The 23,391-nt window shown below is 39.5% G+C and overlaps 1 protein-coding gene across 2 annotated transcripts; it reads right to left on the bottom strand.

Annotated features, from left to right (window-relative positions):
- Window positions 1-2,190: 2,190 nt before the first annotated feature.
- POPDC3 (popeye domain containing 3) lies at window positions 2,191-20,811 on the bottom strand. Of its 2 annotated transcripts, XR_001007807.1 has the most exons (4): window positions 20,749-20,811; window positions 5,702-6,072; window positions 3,620-3,728; window positions 2,191-2,665 (listed from the first exon to the last, which is right to left on the bottom strand). XR_001007807.1 is itself a non-coding variant. In XM_011996082.1 (3 exons), exons 1-3 carry the CDS (start codon window positions 5,813-5,815, stop codon window positions 2,384-2,386), a joined length of 876 nt encoding a protein of 291 aa, XP_011851472.1. In that variant the 5' UTR covers window positions 5,816-6,074; the 3' UTR covers window positions 2,191-2,383. The 2 variants fall into 2 exon arrangements, 1 of the variants encoding a protein (XP_011851472.1); XM_011996082.1 differs by lacking the exon at window positions 20,749-20,811 and having other exon boundaries at window positions 5,331-6,074.
- Between the last annotated feature and the right edge of the window lie 2,580 nt (window positions 20,812-23,391).

Below are 23,391 nucleotides of genomic sequence, written 5' to 3'. Positions count from 1 at the left end.
TCATTATATTTTCTGTGGCTGAAAATTGTGTTTGTATACCACAACCTCTCACCACATCTCCCACTTGCCAGCAGCTACTCTCCCAGATACTCTTCTCTTTTTATTAATGAAGAATTGTCCACATTTCTGTTTAAGGCCACTGGATCCCATCACCTGCTCAAGGTCATCACTCCCGCAGTTCACTCCTCACTTCTGGATCATTTCCGTCTGCATGCAAATGTGCCATGTTATCTGAAAATCAGTAACAATCCCCTCTCTTGACCCCACTTGCTGCCCAGGCTGTTGACCATTTCTTTTTCGGTTCACATCAAAACTCCTTGAAAACCTTACCTACCCTTACTGTTCCAACTTCGTGCCTCTCATTCTCCTTCAGCCTGCTTTAGTCTTCGTTCCTGCTCACTCCACCAAAACTGCTCTTGTTAAGTTCCCCCATGACTTCCATGTTGCTTAACCCAGTGGTTCATTCTCAGGCCTCTCAGCCACATCTGAGACAGTTCCATCACTCCCTTCTCCCAGAAATTCTCTTTGCTTGGCTTCCAGGATCCCAGGCTCTCCTGATTTTCTTTCCACCTCATTGGCTGCTCCTCCTCAAATCCTTTGCTGACTCTTCCCCATCTCTTTGTTCCCTTAAAAATGGAGTGCTCCAAGGCAAGCCTTCAGACCATTTTTCTTCTGAATCTACACTCACTCTTGGCCATCTCATGGAGACTAATGGCTTTAAACACCATGTATATGCTAAATACTCCCAAAGCTGTCTAGAGCCCAGACTTTTCTTTGGAACTCCAGGCTCTTATCTCCAGCTATCTACTCTATTTCAGTGTCTAGCAGGCATCTCACTCTTAATCCTCATTTTACTTTCCAAGTTCACTCTTTTTTCTCCTCCCCCTAGCCTATTCTCAGCAGGCTAGCCAGAGTGATCCTATTAAAACATGGGGCAGATCATATCACTATTCTACTTCAGACCCTACAATGGCTTCTGGTCACTCTTAGAAAAAAATCAAAATCCTTACCATGACTTATTTAGGCCTTACCCAGTCCGCCCGCAGTTAGTTTCTGTTCATTCTGTGCCAGCCACGCTAGCCTTCCAGCTGCTCCTGGAACAGGCCAGTCATGCTCATGCCTAAGGGCCTGCTCAGTTGCTGTCCCCTTTGCCCAAATTGCTCTTCCCCCGGATATCTGCATGGATTCTTCCATTGCCTCTTTCAGGTCTTCATTCAAACATTCCTTCTTGTGGAGGCTTTCCTTGACCACCCTATGAAAATTGCAATGCCCTTTCTTACCCATCTTCTCTAATTTATCACTCCCTTTGGTACTATCACCTTCTAAATACAGGTTTTTCCTGATTTACTTTATTATGTCTCCCACATCCCCAGAATGTAAGCTCTATGAGGGGTGGGATCTCCATCTGTTACCTGATGTATCCCCATGCCCAGGTCAGCACCTAGAGCCACAGAAGGTGCTCAATATATACTTGTTAAATATCTGATAATGTATCAGAGAATATAGGCTGCATGTGATCTTCAGAAAACCAGTTTTCCAGAGGAAGGGATCAGATCTGCAACTAGGGTTCTTTCTTAAATTCACAAAGCTGAAGCACTTGCTGTGAGGCAGACCCTTGTGTTTGTGTGATGGGCTGTGCTGTCCCGGTGAACCCTCGCTGCCCATTCACACCACTGAAAGCTCTTTCCGCTGAACACCTGAAACTGAAACACCATGCAACATTTTTACTATTGGTTTAGGAGTACTCTTTTAGTAATGATCAGGCAGCTTTGTTTTCCACCAAATGCTTCTTTTTAAATGTTATTTTATTTTGTAGCAATAAAATAGGCTTCAAGATTCACATATTATCTCTTGCATTTATTCTACTTTTTAGCCATATCAAGTAACTGCGCATTTAAAATAAATAATTGCTGCCCACCACAGTAATACATCTTGCTTTCACTGGAGGTTGTAGCAAAAAAGTGAATTCTGGAAATGCTTATGTGGACAGTAGCAACCCACCCTCAGGCTGAGAATACTTGCTGGCTGCTTCTTGAGAAGCAACCGCTGAGTCTATAGGGCAAGACAATGCATTTGAGTAAATGTGAGAAAAGAACTGAGAATGTGGAATTTCATTCTCCCAGTTTTGATGCAGAAAACGGCAAACTGCCCATAGTTATCCACCCCCTCCTCAATTATAACAATACGAAATACAAGACAAATTTGTAAAATTTATTTACAATGCAGTTGTTGAAAGGAATAAAACAGTTAGCAATGGTATCTGACTTCTGAATTTGATTTATAAAAATATTAGGGAGCTCTTTTTTTTTGTATTTTCCTATTTCATTTGGGGAATGATGAAGAGAGAGTCTTTTTTTATACTTATAAATTTCAGACTTTGATGTCATTTATCACAGTATCGTCTGGAATTCCGAAAATGTTGTGTCAGGGGTGATCTGCGTATTTCTGGACTTGACATTTGATAGAAGTTGGGTAGCCGAATATCATAGTGATATCTTTTTCCTATATATACCCTGTCATTCAAGGCATAGAGTTTATCTGCAATGTCACTGCCAATTAGCACTGAAAACAAGCGGGAGATATAACGATGCTGAGCAAAGAGCAGATACAATTTCTTTCTCCTCCAAGACACATATCGACAATCAGTTTCTGCAGTGAGGGTTACCTAGAAAACACAAGACCACACATAAACAGATGTGGAAGCAAGAAAACTTCTGCCACATTTTTTCTACCCCAAATGTTAAATTAATTTCACCTGCTGCCTTTTTTTTAGGTGGAAAAAGCCCACTGACCTACAATATATTGCAAAAATCGAAACTATAAAATTTGTTACTACATATATAATTTATAATATGAATAATCAAAATGTTCTAGCCATCTTCAATCTATCTGTTTTTCTAAGTTCCAGTATCTATATTTCTTTTATTGAAGGGAGAACTACTTGATATTTTTTTTAAAAAGTTGACTAATGTTACAGAAATATTTCCAAGTCAATTCTGAAGACTGCAGACATTTAACCCTAATGCAGTTTCTGTAGTAGAAAATAGAATGTATATACCTAATTTGCATACATACTTGAGTTTGCTGCATACACACATATATTTATAAGAAAACTGTGTAACGAAATAAATGAAACCTGCTGAAATGATTATCTTTCAAAACTGCCAGACGTGGCAGCAGAGTAATGACAGTTAGTTTAGCATTCTGTTGCTGGAAAACAAGTGAAATCCACTGGCATTTTAAATTTTAAAAATCATTTATTTTTTAATAAGAGCAGTTTTTGTTCTTGATGTTTTCTAGACTGTCGCATTAGCAGTGTTTAGTCAAATCTCAATTATATTTCAATTCCTAAATATGCAGTTATGCAAAGTATAGCTTAAAGTATTGATCACAGCCTCCTTTCTGTCATATGTAGCACCTGCTCTTCTCATCACTGGACCTGTAAAGTAGCATTAATCATCAGGAGTCCACCAGAATTGGGAAGTCATGTATGCTGCAAAGTGCATTCCAAAGTCTTAAAATATTCTTGCCTTATCCACTGTTCTGTTTGGTTACCTATTATTAAACAAACATCTGTTTGAAAGAGGGAGTGCTAACTGTGTGGTCTGGTATCCCTTACCTGAAAAATGCCTTCCTCTGTGGGTCTCAGTGAATCCCACTCAGGAGAATCCAGGAACTGAAGGGGGAAAATGTAATGCAGAAATTCGCCATCAACTGTCACTCTGATCCTATCAAAACACAGGAACAACTTTTATAAGGGAAAGAGAAAGACAGCACATAATTGGGGAGGGGTAGGGGGTAGAGGAAGTGTATTTCAGATCCCTGATGACTCTTTTGCCCTTTACGATTTTGAAAGGCAAATATTAAATTCATACATTATAATAAGTGACATAATATCCTGTGAGATTCATGTTCTCATGTTCCTTACACAGTCAGGATTCTGGAATATTGAGTGAAATTCAGAAAATGCATCAAGTTGTACATTTATGATATATATCTATTTATGCATGCATATTATGCTTCAATAAAACGTTTTAATGGACTCTGTCAGATTTTACATTAAGTAGGGAAACATTTAAGAACATAGAGGAGTTCTGCAAGTACCTCTGTTAACCAAATTTTTATTTATTTATTTTTTGAGACGGAGTCTCACTCTGTTGCCCAGCGTGGAGTGCAGTGGCATGATCTTGGCTCCCTGCAACCTCCTCCTCCCAGGTTGAAGCGATTCTCATGCCTCAGCCTCCTGAGTAGCTGGGATTACAAGCGTGTACCACGATGTCCAGCTAAGTTTTTTGTATTTTTAGTAGAGATGGGGTTTCACCATGTTGGCCAGGCTGGTCTCGAACTCCTGACCTCAAGTGATCCACTAGCCTTGGCCTCCCAAAGTCCTGGGATTACAGGTATGAGCCACCACGCTTGGCCTGTAAGCCAAAGTTTTAACTTTTTGAAAACCATGAGTAATCCCACTATTGTTTCCTCTCCCAAACTTTGTTTTCAAAGTTTATTTTATTTTTGAGATAGTGTCTCATTCTGTTGCTTAGGCTGGAGTGTAGTGGCGCGATCTCAGCTCACTGCAACCTCCGCCTCCCACCCAGGCTCAAGCAATTATCCTGCCTCACCCTCCCGAGTAGCTGGGACTACAGGCACATACCACCATGCCTGGATAATTTTGTTTTTGTATTTTTAGTAGAGACGGGAGTTTCACAATGTTGGCCAGGGTGGTCTTGAACCACTGACCTCAGGTGATTATCCTGCCTCGGCCTCCCAAAGTGCTGGGATTATAGGTGTGAGCCACCACACTTGGCCTGTTTTCAAAGTTTAGATTTCTATGTATGTGCCTGAAGTGTCCCCCTAGCCTGTTTCTTATGGACAATTGCTAGAATTTACTGAAGAAAAAAAGATAATCATAAAATTTAAATGTTCTCTGTTACTTAAAAGAATGCCCTATCAAAGAGTCTTTAAAATACTTTGCACGCCAATATAAGCATTCTATTAATTCAAGCTGACATCATCCTCTTCTTGACTTTCAGTAATTATCTAGGAAACAAATACCATATCCAGATAAACAAATTCATACTTTAATTTTAAGATTCATGTAATTTGATGTCTAAGATGAAATATTAAGGCTCTTGATTATTTTCTGCTTCAAGTAAATAATGCCGTATACTCTAAACGGCTATGTCTGTGACTCATGTATCGAAGACTTCCTCAAGCCTCAGGGTGCTAAATGCCACCCAAGACTATGCAATACTGAGATGGAAAAATATAGTGGAAAGAAATACAAACAACTAATACTTGAGGAAAGACATGCAAGCACCAAAGGTACAAACCTTCCTGAAACAAGCAAGGAGAGTTTATCAATGGAAGTTTTCCCCTGCATGGCATAACAGTGTTCCTTTTCCAAAGTAACCACTTCAGAGCTCAAAGCAATCGTTCTGAAGACAGGCAAAGAGATCCCCAGGGGCTGGAAAAGGGAGCTGTACAGCACTTGGAATTCTCGGGCAAAGGTTATGCTGCGAACTTGATATGCAATATGAACAAATTGCATGAAGCAGATGACAAACAGTACAAAATTCCAGGAAAATATGTCAGCTGCACAGACATCTACCCAAGCCCAGACAGCAGAACAGAGAAAACCCAACCCCAGCAAACTGAAGACATAAAGGAGCCCGAAGAATCCACTGCCACCCATGAAACCTACTACAAACAAAATACTGGCAAGATGATAAATGGCTCCTTCAGCCTCTTGTTTCCAGGTTGTGCAGACTGGGTGTTCATCTATTAGGTTCTTCCATAAAGTTGAATTTCTTTCCATGGCTATATTACTGCCTGCTTCACTTTTCAGTTGACTTTAGATGACACTGAAACAGGTAACTAAGTCCTTTGGTTTTCTTTCCATCATGAGAGTTTTGCTCAGTCTTCACAAAACCAGAAAAAACCTGGACACTGGAGTTGGTGCTGATTAAAGGCTTCGTGTGTATGGATCTTGAAAAACTAAGAATTCCAGGCTCGCTTCTTTAAGTTCATCTGGGCTCCTGATTTGGATCCAGTCCGCAAATATTTTGCTATTTCCTATGCAAGGGAAAAAAAGGTAAAGGATCTAATTAAACAAAAAGAAGAATTGTGAGGTATACTTAATGATCAGCAGCATTACTTAGCAAGCTGACCTCCTATTTTCTATGAACTGAAGAGTATTTTTTTTTTTCTTTTTTTTTTGAGACGAGTCTGGCTCTGTCGCCCAGGCTGGAGTGCAGTGACCGGATCTTAACTCACTGCAAGCTCCGCCTCCCGGGTTACGCCATTCTCCTGCCTCAGCCTCCCGAGTAGCTGGGACTACAGGCGCCACCTCGCCCGGCTAGTTTTTTGTATTTTTTAGTAGAGACGGGGTTTCACCGTGTTAGCCAGGATGGTCTCGATCTCCTGACCTCGTGATCTGCCCGTCTCGGCCTCCCAAAGTGCTGGGATTACAGGCATGAGCCACTGCGCCCGGCCGAACTCAGAGTATTTTAAGCACAAGTGCTGTTGGGTGTTAAATTTCTATGGTCTAAAAAGTATATTTATTAAAATTAGCTACATATTTTTCAAGGTAGCTAAGTGCTCTATATTAATCTCGTCTCTATGGGAGTGATTCAGTATACCTCAGAATCACTTGGGACAGTGACTAAAAATGTGGGCCGGGCGAGGTGGCATGTGCCTGGAATCCTATCCCTTTGGGAGGCTGAGGCGGGTGGATCACTTGAGTCCGGACGTTTGAGACCATCCTGGCCAACATGGCGAAACCCCGTCTCTACTAAAAATATAAAAATTACCCGGGCGTGGTGGCGTGCGCCTGGGATCCCAGCTACTCAAGATGCTGAGGCACAAGAATCACTTGGACTTGGGAGACAGAGGCTTCAGTGAGCCGAGATCGCACCACTGCACTTCAGCCTAGGTGAAAGAGTAAGACTCTGTATTAAAAATATATATATATATTTACACATACACACACACGTATATGTATGTGTGTATGTGTGTGTGTATACGTGTGTGTGTGTATATATATATAAAAATTGCAGATTCATGGACTGCTCCCAGATACATGAATCAGAATCGTTGCAGGCAGGGCCCAGATGTTTGTATTTTAAGCTCCCCATGTGATTCTGATGTGTTAATCCATGGTTCTCCATGGCCCACCCTTTGAGGGATACTATCTGATAATAGGTTATTCACCACTTACACATGAATTTGAGGCTTAGAGAAGTCAGGTAATTTATCCCAGGCCACACAGTGGTCACTGGCAGAGCAGAACTTTGGCACTCATGTCCATGTGCTGGGTCCAATCATGTGGCCTCTCATGAAAGATTTTTAAATTTGGCATGATAAGGAACCCTACTGTATCAATAAACATAAGAAACATAATTAGAAGTCACATTCTAAGAGCATTAATTGACTATGAAAATGTTTAATAAATTAGATTGAAATTATTTGAGAAACATAAATGTAGTACTACTTTGTTGTATTAGTAGTTATTTCAGGTTAAAGTTTGCATCATATGACTAAATAAATATTAATATTCCTGTTACTTACGTATTTATTTACCAGATGGTCAAAAATATTACCAGCTCTGTTCCTCTGCACATATATTCTCTAGCCTTTCAGCCATATGGTGGAAATGCTAATATGTAATCTGAGTCAGGAGAGCATTAGCCATGATAACAGAGCTACAGGATATATGTATCATTTGCCACCCGGTTTCCTAACAATAAATGATTTCAGTGTAAAGCATTCATGACATTGATTTTTTTAAAACCATGGTAACATTCAAAAGCCTTGAACTTGTGTGCTATATTTAGTGTTTTATTTTTGAAATAGATTATTTCCAGCACACCTGTTAATAAACTATCAGATATCACAGATCTTGCCCCATCGGGGAAAAAATACACAGAGGTGAAAATGACTTAGCTGGAGTAAACAAAGATGGAACAGTGTAATCACCAACAGAAGTAGAAATGGAAATAAAGGAGCTGTTGTTGAAGTTCCTGATTTTTCATCTTATATAGTGATTCTTTTCTCAGTAAGTAAGGACTTTAAGAACACTGCCAGGTGAATCATTTAAAAAAAAAGAAAAAAAACTTAGACTTACAACTTATAGTCATATTGTTGTTTTTACTTGTTTTCAATTACATTTCAAACATCCTGCATATCCCTAATTATTCTCCCCACCAATCAATCTATGAGATGATGGTGATGAAGTTCAAGACAGGCCAGCATCCTGAACATATTCAGTTTCTCCTCTTTTAAACAAAGCACAAAATTCTATTCTACTGGCTATGACAACAAAGAAAAAATTATTTTAAAAATACAATGAGTAGTGAGAACTGCAAAATACCAGGCTGCAAATGTCAGTCTCCCTGCTGTTTCAAAAGTAGGGCATTTTAAATCAATCAATTCTTCAGGATACCAAACACACCCACGAAAGCCAGTATTAAAAAGATTTGCTAGTGGAGCTCTGAACTTTGGTTTGAACTTCCTTAAAAATTTATATTCCTCAGCGAAATGTTAAATGATGCTAATAGAGAAAGGCCATGTAAAACGTTCGTGGCAATTCAGAAGGGAACTTTTGGGAATCCTGTCTCCTTAAAAATCTTGATTTGTAGGATATATTGGGGCTCCTACATTCCAGGGTCATGACCCATTATGATTATAAGGGGAACTGTGCTTCCGCCTTTTCTAATCTACTTCGTTTCATTCAGCTGTTACCAACCCATCTTTTTATCCTTGATACTGTACCGCTCAATGCAGTGTGCTGACTTGCCCTGATTAAATTACTCCACACCCAGCCCTTCTCCACTTGGTGTGTTTTTATTTGGTCACCAAAACAGATATGCTTTATTAGAAGTGGAAGAACTGACAGGGGCAGGTGATGAGCAGGAGTGTCCTTCTGACATGTGCCAGCAGCACTATATGAATGTTCAACATGATTCATCAACCAGCTGTCTGCCTTAAAGGCCTGTAGGCCTGAGGTTATGTTTTGCGTAAATAAATGTTCACATGCCAAAGTGGCACAATGCATTTCTTTCCTAAGCACTAAAGTTGATCTTCACTGCAAAAGAAGTTAGCACACTGAGCTACAAATGATGAAGACAAACTCAAGTGCAAATAAACACAGTTGTTCCAAGCTCATCTGTTTTTTTTTCTCTTTAAATTGTTAAGATTATGAGTTATACAGGAATAGGAAATGTAAATGCAGATACAAGGGTGCTCAATGACATGCAGTGTAAACCTGCTGGCAAATTAGCTAGAAACTGCATTTACTGCAATAGAACTTATGCATTTATTATCTCATTGCATCACACTCATTGCCACAAGGGAGGCAGAATCTAAGTCATTACGCCCAGCTTACAAATGAGAAAAGAAGGGCACAGATTGGTTGAGTCTCTGGCTTCAGGTAAAAGAGGTGGTGGCATGGAGCTCCAGTTCCCCTCCGCCCCTCTTTAGACCCTCTCCAACATTCAGTGCCAGCTCTCAAGACTGTGAATCAAATATTAATGTTTTGGAGAACCTAACTGGGATATTCTTCCAGGGCTGCTTTGCCAAGAAAATAAAAATCCTAACCATGGATATTTCAGACTTACTGTAATATGTTCTTGTACTGTTCAGTTTGTAACTCTTAGAATATTGCTGGGGACACAGAGAGCTGCTCATGAATAATTTGCTGTATTATTCAATATTGACTGGTTTCCTCTCCTAGACTGAAATTCTAAAGGGCAGCAGGGGCAAAGACAAATGCTTTTGTATTTCTGAGCCCTGGCATTCCATAAGTTTGGCTTAATACATTGGTATAGAAGTGCAAGCACTCTGCCTTCTCCCTTCTCACTCTATCCAATGTAACAGATGCTGTAACATCTTCTGTCATCTATGGGCACAGAACTGGGGAGATCCAAATGTCCAAGATGTTTAAGTGCAAACACACAGAGGAGCTGGGGCATCACTTTTTCAAAATGCCTGGCACTACCCCAAATGCATAAGGGAATCCTTTTGTCTGTTCACAACCTTGAACTCCTTAAGAACAGTTTAGTGCTTTGATTAAAAACAACAACCCGGGCAGTCAGTGGTATTGAGTGAGTTTTGGTTGCTAAGCAACCCACAAACTCAAAATTCCATCAATATTCTACTCATTAATTGGGATCAGCTCTCAACTTTGGCATGTGCTCCCTAAGCTAAATTCTCATTTCTTAAGCTGTTTTTTTCGACTTGTCCTTGAGGTGGTATATTTACCCAGCAACTATGTGCCAGGCATATTTTTAAAATTATCTCATTTAACAACCCCAGGAGGAAAGTACCATTATCTCCATTTTACAGATAAGAAAATTTAAATTCAGAGAAAAAGTAAGTTGTTCAAGGCCACATTGCTTATAATGGAACTAAGATTGCACCCAGGTCTGCCTGATTCCAAAGCTCATAGTCTATACCACATTATTTTCCTTCCACTACAAAAAGATTTAGAAAATGTAGCTTTAGCCTCCTCTCTGCCACATAGGTGAGCTCCGGCATGTTAATTCATCAGTAAAGCAGAGGAAATATCATCCTATTCTATCTACCTAAAGAGTACTGGAGGTTGAAACAGAAATCTATATTAAATATGATTTGCAAATTTGAAAACAATATAGAAATAGCATCACTATACTTGTTGGTTTTGTGTTACAGAGTTGGGCCATTAGGAGAGTATAGTTTTGTTGGTGGTGGTTTGTTTGTTTTTTTTTTTTTTTTTTTGAGACAGAGTCTCGCTCTGTCATCCAGGCTGGAGTGCAGTGGTGCAATCTCGGCTCACTGCAATCTCCGCCTCCCGGGTTCAAGTGATTCTCCTGCCTCAGCCTCCTAAGTAGCTGGGATTACAGGCATGCGCCACCACCCCAGCTAATTTTTGTATTTTTAGTAGGGATGGGGTTTCACCATGTTGGCCAGGCTGGTCATGAACTCAACCTCAAGTGATCCGCCCGCCTCGGCCTCCCAAAGTGTTGGGATTGCAGGCATGAGCCAGTGCGCCCGGCCGAGAGTATAGTTTTCAAAAACCTTCTTTCCCCCAGATGATTACAACTGAAGACAGAAATACTGATGAGTCACTTTTGGCTGCTATCAATCTTTAAATTATAAATTCTAAACTTAACTCATTTCTGCAGGGGTGATCTCTGTGTTATTCTCCCCTATCTTGTGTGTTCTGACTTCCTACTGGTGGTAGATACAGACCAGTAACCATGCTACTCCTAAGTCTTCATTGTCTAGTGGTCAAAGAGCCTGTTTCTGGGAAGCCATCATCAATCTTCTACCTCAATGTTTAGTGCTTCCTGAACTGCAAGGGTGTCCTCAGATCACCTGCATCAGAATCACCTGGGTAACCTGTTAAACATGCCCCTTCTCTGGCCCAACCCAAGAAAACTGAGCCAGACTCACTGGAGTAGGACCCAGGAAGATGAATTTCTAATAAGCTTTCAGTTGATTCTTGTGCACACTAAAGTTTGACAGGCATTGTTTTATGCTATTCCTGAATGACGTCTGAATTACCCTCGCCAAACATGTTTGTAGGACTTCAGCTTTGTCCATTTTTGCCTGACAGCTGGCTGTCCTTCCATGCTGATTACTCAACGTCATGTGCTTCTGTCCTGTTTTCTGTTGGTGGGATGTAGTGCTGGTGTTAGCTCACCATTCTCTTATCTAGTCTATCCAGCTTGATTACTACTCAAGAGAAGGGTTCTAGTCTTAGCTGTATCCCTAGATAGCTATGTGATTTTAATCTCCTTAGACTGGTTTCTTCATTGGTAAAATGAAAGAATTGGACATCATAAGAGCTCTAAAATGACATGACTCCATATGATGTGGAGTAGAAGATGATTCCAAACATAGGTCAAACTATAGAGCCGAGTGGCAGAACTGCAGGTCTTAACACCAGGTGTTTGGGGCCCAACTCCAGAGACTGTTACTTAATTGGCCTGTTTTGTCAGCGGGCTACTAAATTTTTTCACAAACTTCCCAGGGATTTTGATATTCAACCAGGGTTAAGAACTGTTGAACAAATCTAAGAGATAGGAAGGAGGTGACAGGTGGGGGCGGGGGAGGGAAAAGAGACACCAGAACATTCCACATAATAAAGGATCTGGATTTTAATCCTTGTTTTTAAGGAGCTGGAAAGGTACATTTTCTCTTCATGTGTTCTCACTTCCATCCTTTGCCCTGGTGAAAAGATGTTTTCCTTCCGTACACTCATCAGTCTGAGAGGGATGAAGGCTCGTGGACATTTTGCAGCAGCCTTTCCTGACCATGGTAGCTTGAAGTGCATCTTGTAAGCTGAGTTTTTAATGGCCTTTATTATCTGTCTACATAGCCTCCATCATAGATTGTGTCATACTGACCATTATGTATTTTTCCTTTTTAAAGCATCACAATTTTTTAATTTTTTTCAGTTGGGTTACATATTCAAGCATTAAAAAAATGAGCTTAGGTGGAGTGTGTGTGTGTGTGTGTGTGTGTGTGTGTGTGTGTGTGTAGAATAACAGCTTTAATGATCATTTTGTGTGTGTGTGTATATATATATTTAAATATATTTGAAATATTCCTCTGTCTAGCACAAAGTGGTCTTTAGTAAATTGCACAAGTAGAAAAACCATGTTTGAAATAAGCTTGGGAATAAGGGTTAGTAAGTCAGAAAGCTCCTGAATCAACAGTTTAGTTGTTGAATTAAAAAGAAAAAAAAAAAAGGAAGCATGTATTAGACTATGAAGAAGAAGTGAAAGGATCTATTGAGACAGAGGAACAAAGAAGGGTTGAAGACATTTTAGAGTTATGCAAGATCTTGAAGTTAGGGAATAAGTCAGAGGAAAAAGGAACTCAGTTTTAGCCATGTTTAATCTGATTCTCTGAGTCTAGCAGAATTTACAGCAGAGGATAAAGGGTAGGATAAAGGGAGAGAGAGTTAGCAGTTACTATCACACATCACACAGGTCAATGCTAAATAAAAACTGGGGTTGTTAAGGTTACTGAAAAAGAGCACAGGGAGAAATGAAAGTCTTCACAATAGATTGTGAAGACTGTATAAAAGTAAAGAATAGGCTGGGCGCGGTGGCTCACGCCTGTAATTCCAGCACTTTGGGAGGCTGAGGAGGATGGATCACTTGAGGCCAGGAGTTCAAGACCAGCCTGGTCAACATGGTGAGACCCCCATCTCTACTAAAAATACAAAAATGAGCCAGGTGTGATGGTGGGCGCCTATAATCCCAGCTACTTGGGAGGCTGAGGCAGGAGAATTGCTTGAACCTGGGAGGCAGAGGTTGCAATAAGCTGCAGAGTGAGACTCAGCCTCAAAAAAAAAGTAAAGAATAAGTCATTAATGTTTATATTGATTACATATTGAAATGATAGGTTTAGAAATAGTGGGTTAAGTAAAACCTATTATTAAAGCTGTCTTCACTTGTTCTTACTTTAAAAAAATGTTGCTTATGTGACTTACATTATATTTCTATTGGACAATGCTGGTCTAGAGTCTCTCAAGTAACAGAAGAAATGAGAAGACTTGGCATAATGCTATGCAAACATTGCATATGTATAATGCATAAGTGTATAAATGTGGAAGAATTATCCAAGATTCAGAACAGAGTGTTGACGGAAATGTAAGTGGTATTGGTTACAATATTCATATGCTGCCATCAGTCAGATGTTACCCAAAGCATAGATGTCACCATCTGGTTTCTGCCTACAGGGGTGGCCAACCCCAGTATAGCACTTGGCTCCTTTAGCCTACCAAGGGAAGTATCACTTTTTTCCTTTTGCCTGAGGAGAGTTCCCCCTTCCCAAGCATTATATTACACGGTTTAATTTTCTCATTTCATCTTCTGATGTGGATTCCAGAGTATCCATGCCAGCCTTTGCTTTCACACAATACTTGGAGACTCTTCATGTACCACCAGTCTCTTAGGCTGCAGCATGCCTTTGATCCTCCTTATCAATGAGATCTTGGAGTCTCCTTGAGACTTGAGGAAATCAAAGACCATGCGGACAGGCTACACTGGACATTTTTCTGTTCTCATGTCTCAGCTAACATCACATTTATCTCTATACATGATTTATCTCTCATTTTATCACACACTGTGGCAGGCAGAATTCTAAGATGCTCTCAACATTCCCGCCCTCCTGGGATACATGCCCTGTGTCATTCCCTCTCCCTGAGTGTGGGCAGAACCTGTGAATGGAATGGGATAGATGCTCCCTTGATTAGGTAACATTATACAGCAAATGGTGGTGGAATAGTCACTCTCATGATTATGTTAAGTTATATAGGACTCCATCATAGGACTGGAGAGAGATTGGATGTCAGAGTGATCGGTGTGCTCCTACTGGAAGAAGGCGAACATCCATACGTGAACTGCCTGTGGGGTTTACAAGGAAAGGAACAGCAGGCAGCCTCTATGAGCCTGAAGAAGTCCCAGCCAACAGTTAGCAAGATAACTGGGACTTTAGTACTACAACCACAAGGAACTGTATTCTGTGAACCATCTGAGAAGCGTGGAAGAGGACCCTAAACTCCGAAGAAGAGGCTCAGAGTGTCTGACAGCTTGATTGCAGGCTTGGGAGGTCCTGAGCAGAAGATCCAGCTCAACAGTGCCTGGACTCTCAACCCACAAAAACTGATAACAAATGTTTATTGTTTTAAGATGTTAAGTTTGTAGTCATTTTTTACACAGCAACAGAAAACTGAACACACACATAAACAGTTATAAGTACTCACTGTATATGAGGCTTTTCATTAATCTAATAATCTATATTTTACAATGGAATTAGAATATAGATCTGTGAGGGTGAAGACACTCAATCCTTCCTAGATTTAAATCAGGAAAATCAGGTGAGAATCGTTCCTTGATAGAACCTGGAAAACAAGACCCTATGAGAGACGCTGGGAATTACATTAAATTCACTGTGGTTCCCAGTGTCACTGAAGAGGTTTTCCTTTCATACAGTCAGGTAGTCACCATACCGTTAAGCATTTGAACACATGGTAACTTCCAGAAAAGTTATGACATTCATATACCAATCTCCAAAATTCCTGGAATACCATGGTTTTCATGGTTGATCAGTCAGTTCTTTGTAACACTGAGCCCTAAAGATAGGGCAAATACTTAACTGTTTCAGATATATTCAGAGATTGACACTCAAAATACAGCCCAGAGAAACTCAAAATAATTAACCTCTGTATTTCTTCAAATTGTGTGATGCCACCAAGGCCAGATGACTTCAGCATTGGGAAGGCAATATCCAGCTCTCATCTTCTTCATCCTCATGTGCTACTACTAGCATCTAGCATTTACTGAGCAGATAGTTTTATTGTCCGGTTTTTAAAGATGAGAAAATTGAGGTATTAGGAAAGTTAAGTTGGTTGCCTAACAAAACGCGAATGATAGAGCCCAGATTCACTTCCAGGCAGGCAGAAGCCAGTGTCTGCTCTCTTCACCACCAAAATATCCTGCTACATGTATAATTTCAACAAATATCTGGATTTACTGGAACAAAACAAATCAACAACATTCTTATTTTCTTTCTTCAGTTTAGATTCAATAATTTAAATGTCTTCTTAAGAAACTACAGTTTTTTGAGGCTCAGAGGGCTAGGAGGGTGTGTCCTACAAGTTGAGTGACTCAGCCCTATAGTTGCAAAAATCCTTAATTTGAAGAAGCAGCAGTAAATCTCTACTTCTCAAGCTTGCCATTAGACTGTTTTAAATAATTGACAGGCTCTGCTCAAGTTCTTCTCCATATCCTGTAAATGGTTAAAGGCATAAGCAGGAAGCCACTCCCTTTTGATGAGCTGCTATGACATCATGCAGTAAGTTTACTAAAGAGAGATTCCTGATGAAAGATGCAAGAGAAACTAGATACATTAAGCAGTCGTTTCATTATATGAATCAATGGTAGACACCTGTGCTTTCCTGTACTCCAAGTGACCTATATGCAGAAAATGAACTCACTTTTTCTATGTTTAGATCAAGTCCTCAAGTTCCTTCCTGGCAAACAGCCCTAACAAGATCATGTATGATAGCTAATTGGCCATAATCTCTGCCTTTTCTTTTTTTCTGGCTAAATAACCAGGTGGACTCTTTTAGTAGAGAGAATGCCAGATGTAGATGTCACCCTTATTGTCTCGACAGCATGACACTTAATAGCACTCCTACGCTACTTTAATCAAGTAGAGTCAATTCTACTGTAACACAACAACATGTGATTCTGAACAGTCACTGCACTATACTAAACTGTGCAGTAACAACCACAGGGCTCACAAGAAAATGGGGTTAGGGATATAACACGTTAAATCTTCATCAGTGGCACATTCTTTAAATGATAGCAATTTAATAAAAACAATAGCATAGTTCTATCTATCTATCTATCTATCTATCTATCTATCTATCTATCTATCTATCTTAAATGGTTTAACATACACAAATATGGCACTTGATCTTAAAAAAAAAAAGGCCAAAATTTTGCTAGGGAAGTGGTATGGGAATGGTTGCAATTTGTGAGTTACGGCGAAGTGGTGGAAGAAGGAATAAAAAACTGCACTCTTTCTCAGCCCTTAAATCCTAGAATGAGCATGTTTTTATATAGCAAAGTTCACAAGCGTGAAAGGACAGCAAAGTATAAATTTTCGGAATAATACATAGCAAACCAAGAGAGCTGGTAGATGTTTGAGAAGTATGTGTTTGCATTTTGCATTTTGTGTATCCCTACATAGCTTAGGTCAGCTAGTTGCGATTTAATGCATTCACCCTGTGTTTCTTCTGGGTAAAACATGCATAAGCAAACACGAAAGTTGTATTATGCCCAAATCATTCCCTAATATATGTCAATTTTGTTGGAATAATGCTTACTTTCAAAACATGCATTATAACATAATTAACTGTATCATTAGCTCTCAAATGGCCACAAAAATATTGTCAATTAATATATGCAATAATTCAGGGCCAGGTATAGTGGCTCGTGCCTATAATCCCAGCACTTTGGGAGGCCGAGGTGGGAGGAGTGCTTGAGCACAGGAGTTTAAGACCAGCCTGAGCAACAAAGTGAGACCCCAGCTCTACAAAAAATAAAAAAAATTTGGTGGGCATGCTGGCATGCACTTGTATTCCCAGCTACTCAGGAGGCTGAGGCAGGAGAACCACTTAAGCTCAGGAGGTCAAGGTTGCAGAGAGCTGTGATCATGCCACTGCACTCCAGCCTGGGTGACAGAGAAAGACCCTGTCTCAAATAATAATAATAACTATCATTATTATTCATTAAAATCCTGTCCTCATGGAGCCTGTATTTTAGTGAAATTCAAATGTTAACACCATTTAAGTCATTTTCAAAACTGAGATCTATTTTAAATATTACTAAACATACACTTTATCTACAAATAAACTACCTAACACTTATTTTATTTTATTAAATTAGAGATGGAGTCTCCCTGTGTTGCCCAGCCTGGTCTTAAACTCCCAGACTCAAGTAATCCTCCCACCTTGGCCTCCCAAAGTGCTGGGATTACAGGCGTGAGCCACTGTGCCCAGCCATTAAAACTCATTTAAAGTCAGTTGTTGCATACTAAATTTTAAATAAATGCTACATTTTAAAGCAGTCTAAAGTCTTAATGAGATTAGAATCATTATCTTAAATTTCCTTTCATATCTGACCAAGTATTGATCAAGGATGGTTCACTAGTTGGTGGGTTTCCATGCATTACCAAGATTTAATATAAACTTGAAAATGAATACCAACAACAGAAAATAAGCTGAGATTCCACAAAATACATTCCAAACAGAATGTTTTAAAGTGCTTCTGTTTATCTCGTTTTCTCATGAAGGTTAAATTTCCTTTTATAACAGAGGGAAAAAGGTACTATCTATCCTTCATGCATTGTGACTTCCAGAACAATTATAATGTAAAATGTGTATGGAACTTGAATTCTAACACCACCCCTTCTCCATCTTGAATGGAGGAATAAGTAATAACTACCAGCATCTTTTGAGTAGCAACCCTGTGTCAGAACCCGCGTGGACTACTACATGTATATTATTTCATAGCTCCAAAAATACTGGGGGCAGGAGGGAGGGATAGTTGTTTTCCTATTTTTCAAGCAAGAAAACCTCTTTAAGAAAGACTTGGCCAAGTTAGAATCCAAATATCCTCATACCTAACATGCTTCTGTTTATACCATGCTACACTTTCATTTATAAATCAGTTACATTTTAATCATTTAGACAAGTACGTGAATGAAGAAAACAGAGGAGAAATTAAAACAAGATAATATAACCATTATGGAGAACAAAGATGAGACAGTGTAAGAATAATTGGTGTCTTCGAAGTAGAGAATTACAAAATGGGAAGGAAAAAGCATTTATAATGGGGGGAAAAAAACCCTGAAATTAAGAACAACAGATTATTCCAATAGAAAGGATAGAAACAGAAGGAATGCACCAGGTTCCATGAAAAATTGATACAGAGCTTAACAATGATATAGCCTGAATTATTACACTTCAGGAATAGAAAGGATACTTTAGGACTCCAGGCAGAAAAAGCAAATCAATTGCAAGGAAGAAATTTTTTTTTAGATGGAGTTTCCCTCTTGTTGCCCCAGGCTGGAGTGCAATGGCACAATCTCGGCTCACTGCAACCTCCACCTCTGGGGTTACAAGTGATTCACCTGCCTCACCCTCACAAGTAACTGGGATTAAAGGTGCACGATACCACATCCGGCTAATTTTTTGTCTTTTTAGTAGAGATGGGGTTTTACAATGTTGGTCAGCCTGGTCTTGAACTCCTGACCTCAAGTGATCTGCCCGCCTTGGCCTCCCAAAGTGCTGGAATTACAGGCGTGAGCCACTGCACCCAGCCAGAAATTTTGAAACCAACCTTAGACTTCTCTACAGCCACATTAGATGCTAGCAGTGAATGGAGCAAGGGCTATATAATCCGGAGGTAAGGAAATTGGCTCAAAAATGGTATAGCCAGCCAAATGGTCATTCAAGTACAGATGCTCCCCAATGTACAATGAACTCATGGTAAGTTGCAAATATCATAAGCTGAAAACACATGTTGGACTTACAATATTTTCAATTTATGTTGATGATGTGTTTACTTGGGTGTAACCACACCAAAAATTGAGCATACTGAATGTGTATTGTCTCTGCGCCGTTATAAAGTTAAAAAATGGTTAAGTCAAACCATTGTGAGTCAGGGACTGTCTGGAAAGAAACATAGACATTTCAAACATAAAAAGACACAGGAAATGAGCCCTTCTTGGAAACAAACAAACACATTGACAAAATCTAGCCAATCAAAGGATGAATCAAAAGTTGATACTTGAGATGCCATGGTAAAATAACCAGTGATTCATCATGATTTCATTTAGTTATAAAACTGAGAGTAAATTATATCTGAAATGGCCAGGCGTGGTGTCTCACACCTGTAATCCCAGCACTTTGGGAGGCCGAGGCGGGTGGATCACGAGGTCAGGAGTTTGAGACCAGCCTGACCAACATGGTGAAACCTGTCTCCACTAAAAATACAAAAATTAGCTGGGCATGGTGGTACACGCCTGTAATCCCAGCTACTAAGGAGCCTGAGGCAGAAGAATTGCTTGAACCTGGGAGGCTGAGGTTGCAGTGAGCCAACATCGTACCACTGCACTCTAGCCTGGGCAACAGAGCAAGACTCCATCTCAAAAAAAAAAAAAAAAATTGTATCGGAAATGAAGTTTACAAAACCCAATGCAAATGTGTTATAGATCCTCACAATATAAACATATTTTTAAAATTGGGGCTGGGTATAGTGGCTTATGCCTGTAATCCCAGCACTTTGGGAGGCTGAGGTGGGAGGATGCCTTGAGCCTAGGAGTTTGAGATCAGCCTGGGTAACATAGTGAGACCCTAACTCTACCCCTCCGCAAAAAAAAAAAGCTGGGTGGTGCGTGTTTGTAGTCCCAGGTACATGGGAGGCTGAGGTGGAAGGACTGCTTGAGCCTGGGAGGCTGAGGTTGCAGTGAGCTTGATCATACCACTACACTCCAGCCCGTGTGACAGAGTGTGACCCTGTCTCCAAAATTAAAAAAAAATAATAAAAAATAGGCCGGGTGCAGTGGCTCATGCCTGTAATCCCAGCACTTTGGGAGGACAAGGTGGGAGGATCACCTGAGGTCAGGAGTTTGAGACTAGGTTGGGCAATATGGTGAAACCCCATCTCTACTAAAAATACAAAAATTAGCTGGCTGGCATGGTGCATGCCTGTAATCCCAGCTACTTGGGAGGCTGAGGCAGGGGAATCGCTTGAACCCAGGAGGCAGAGGTTGCAGTGAGCTGAGATTGCACCACTGCACTCCAGCCTGGGGTGACAGAGCAAGACTGTCTCAATAAATAAATAAATAATAAACAAATAATAAAAATTGGGATATGAGTAGAAGTGAAACTATAGGTAATGTAAAAGTGCCCAGTGCTCCATCCTTTATAATAGGGAGCCTCTGTCTAAATTAATGTATGCTTTAAAAATCTTGATCTCAAGATGTATTCAGAATCTTTTCTCTTAGTTTGGAAGACTTGTTTAGAACCTGTTATCTCTCAGGATGAAGAAATACTGATGTCAAGTTCAGCAATTCCTTCACTTTCACTACAGTTTCTTCTGTTAAAAATATCATAATTTTTTTATTTTAAAAAGCATATATAGTATCATCCTGTTAAAACTTTAGATAAATTTAACAGTTTACCTGAACAACAAACAACTCACGAATCAGGCAGCACTCAGAACCAGCAGAGGTTCACAGAGCTCTATCCAGCAGCATGAGCTGCAGTTTTTATAAACTGATCACAGAAGTAAAAAACCAAAATCACTCGATTGGTTACAGCTCTGCATCTGCTTTATTTGGGCATGGTGTGATGAGCTGGCTGCCTGTGATTGGCTGAAACCTGGGTATTACAAAAAATATACTCGAGTTAGATTTGTTTATGTACAAAGTTAGTTTTCCACATAGGAACTCAAAGTAGGGAGAAAGCCTCAGGCCAATGGCGTGCTGCTTATTTAACAATTCTATATTTTATAAAAGCATTTCTTTTTAATCGATTCTTTTTTTTTTTTTTTTAGACAGAGTCTTGCTCTGTCACCTAGGCTGGAGTGCAGTGGTGCGATCTTGGCTCACTGCAACCTCCACCTCCCAGGTTCGAATGATTCTCCTGACTCAGCCTCCCAAGTAGCTGGGACTACAGGTGCGCACAACCACGCCTGGCTAATTTTTGTATTTTTAGTAGAGACAGGGTTTCACCACGTTGTCCAGGCTGGTCTCAAACTCCTGACCTCAGGTGATCCGCCCGCCTCAGCCTCCCAAAGTGCTGGGATTACAGGCGTAAGCCACCAAGCCCGGCCAATATATCCTATTTGTATAAAAATAGAAAGACATATGCAATGATTTTCACTTCATGTTAAAGATGAATATGTCTTGATGGTGGTATAGAAACTATTTTTACCTTTTTAAAAACAGCTGCATTATTTGTATTATAATTATTTTGGGAAACAATATGGTGATTGTACATCAATGTAAAAAATTTTTAAATATAAAAACTTCAAAAAATCCATGAACCCAACAAACAGAATTAACAAACATCAACACTGTCATATTTTCTTTAGATTGTTTCATAATAAAGAAAAATTCCACGCAAAAATGTGAAGACTGACATGGATTGTTCTCCAGGACCAGTCGCTGCCCATCCACTCCCTATATAGTACATAATGTATATTTCTTTATATTTAAATATTCACTAATTTAAAAATACAATGTAAAATGAAACATACAATATAAAATGAAATTCTGGACTAGAAATAACGCAAAGTGTTGGGTTTTTTTCAGATTCGCACTTAAATTTTTTTTCTGATAAATAATTTTGAACACACACAAAAATAGAGAAAATAGTATACAATAAATTCCCATATACTTGTTACCCAGATTCAACAATTATCAAGATTTTGCCACACAGAATTTTTGAAATTAAAAGCAAAAGCTGTTATCTACAATTCAGCTGCAACTTGTTCAGCTAGGAAACAAACACCTTCCAAGAAGACAGGAAGAACCAAGATTAGCTGTGCTCTTTTCTCTGTGCAGGTACTAGTTCCTACAAACACAGATCCATTCAGGAGTCACAGCAACTCTGAAACCTACATATTATTGTCAGCATTGTTCAGGGTGGAAAATGAAGCTCAGAGAGATGCAGATTCTTCTATAAGCATAGCCAGTTGCTTGTCCTTCCACTACTATTACCCCACAACCCCTTCCTTCATGATCCCATCCTAGCCAATTTCAGTGTGCCAGAGTCACTGGAGGTTATTACTCTGTTGAAGAACACAAAATAAGAAAGTATTGCTGTAAGTCTGTGTTAATTAATCCCTGGATTTTCTGGTTTGGAGGAGGACCCTGCATTTTTACAGGTAATTTCAGTCAGGATCTTTTGGTTATTTATTTATTTAATTTAGAAAACACATAATATAATTTTACCTGTAAGACCTTTTCTTATAACTACTTAGATAAAAGGGAGAAACATTTTCTCTCTTCCTTTAAAACAATCTAATCAGTGATTCAATATACTCTTCTGTTAATTGGAGGGAAATTCATTCTCTCGAGAGAGCTCATAATCCCAGCTGACCAATGACCATAATTACCAAATGTGATCTCAACTGCAGTTTATAGACTTTCAGATCTATCATGGATATTTCCAAAGCAGTTTTGAAATTTCTTGTCTGCCATGTTGCTTATGTGTTACGCTCACATACTGTAGCAAATGCTTCATAACATTCTTAATTTTTCCTGGAGACTGTTTCAAAATAAGCAGGCATCAGTGCTCTAGTGTGTCAACCCTATCTACTGTGTCAATCCTATCTAGTGTGTCAGTCTTGTGGTGAAAAGTATGGGATTTTTGTTTCCCATGACACATTTTTATTTAATAGCATAGAATGTAACCATTTAGAGGCAGAGGATGCACCATGATTCAGCTATTTTGAGGGACTGATATGATTAAAGAAACTCAACTATCAAATATTTCCCATTTAAATGTATAAAATTTTGAGGACAGAGAATAGCTTAGATTTCAATTAATATTTGTATCCCAAACTCCTGAAGACACACACACACACACACACACACAATTTTTCAGGACAGAAAAGAACCTAAGAGATATCTGGAATCTGGGATCAGTCAGAGCTCTTCAATTTGCAAATACGGAAACTGAGATCCAATTTTTTGTTTATATTTTCTGCCTCACGTAGTTCTTGTTTGGCTTTCTATTGTCACAAAGAACAATGCCAAGTTATTGTACTCTCACAAGAGGATATTTTCACGCAACAGTCTGTAGAATTAAAAACAAGA

Source organism: Mandrillus leucophaeus, unplaced genomic scaffold (genome assembly GCF_000951045.1).
Source record: "Mandrillus leucophaeus isolate KB7577 unplaced genomic scaffold, Mleu.le_1.0 Scaffold501, whole genome shotgun sequence".
Classification (NCBI taxonomy): Eukaryota; Metazoa; Chordata; class Mammalia; order Primates; family Cercopithecidae; genus Mandrillus; species Mandrillus leucophaeus.
Note: the sequence above shows the minus strand (reverse complement) of the source record. Positions and strands in the feature narration are given on the sequence as shown.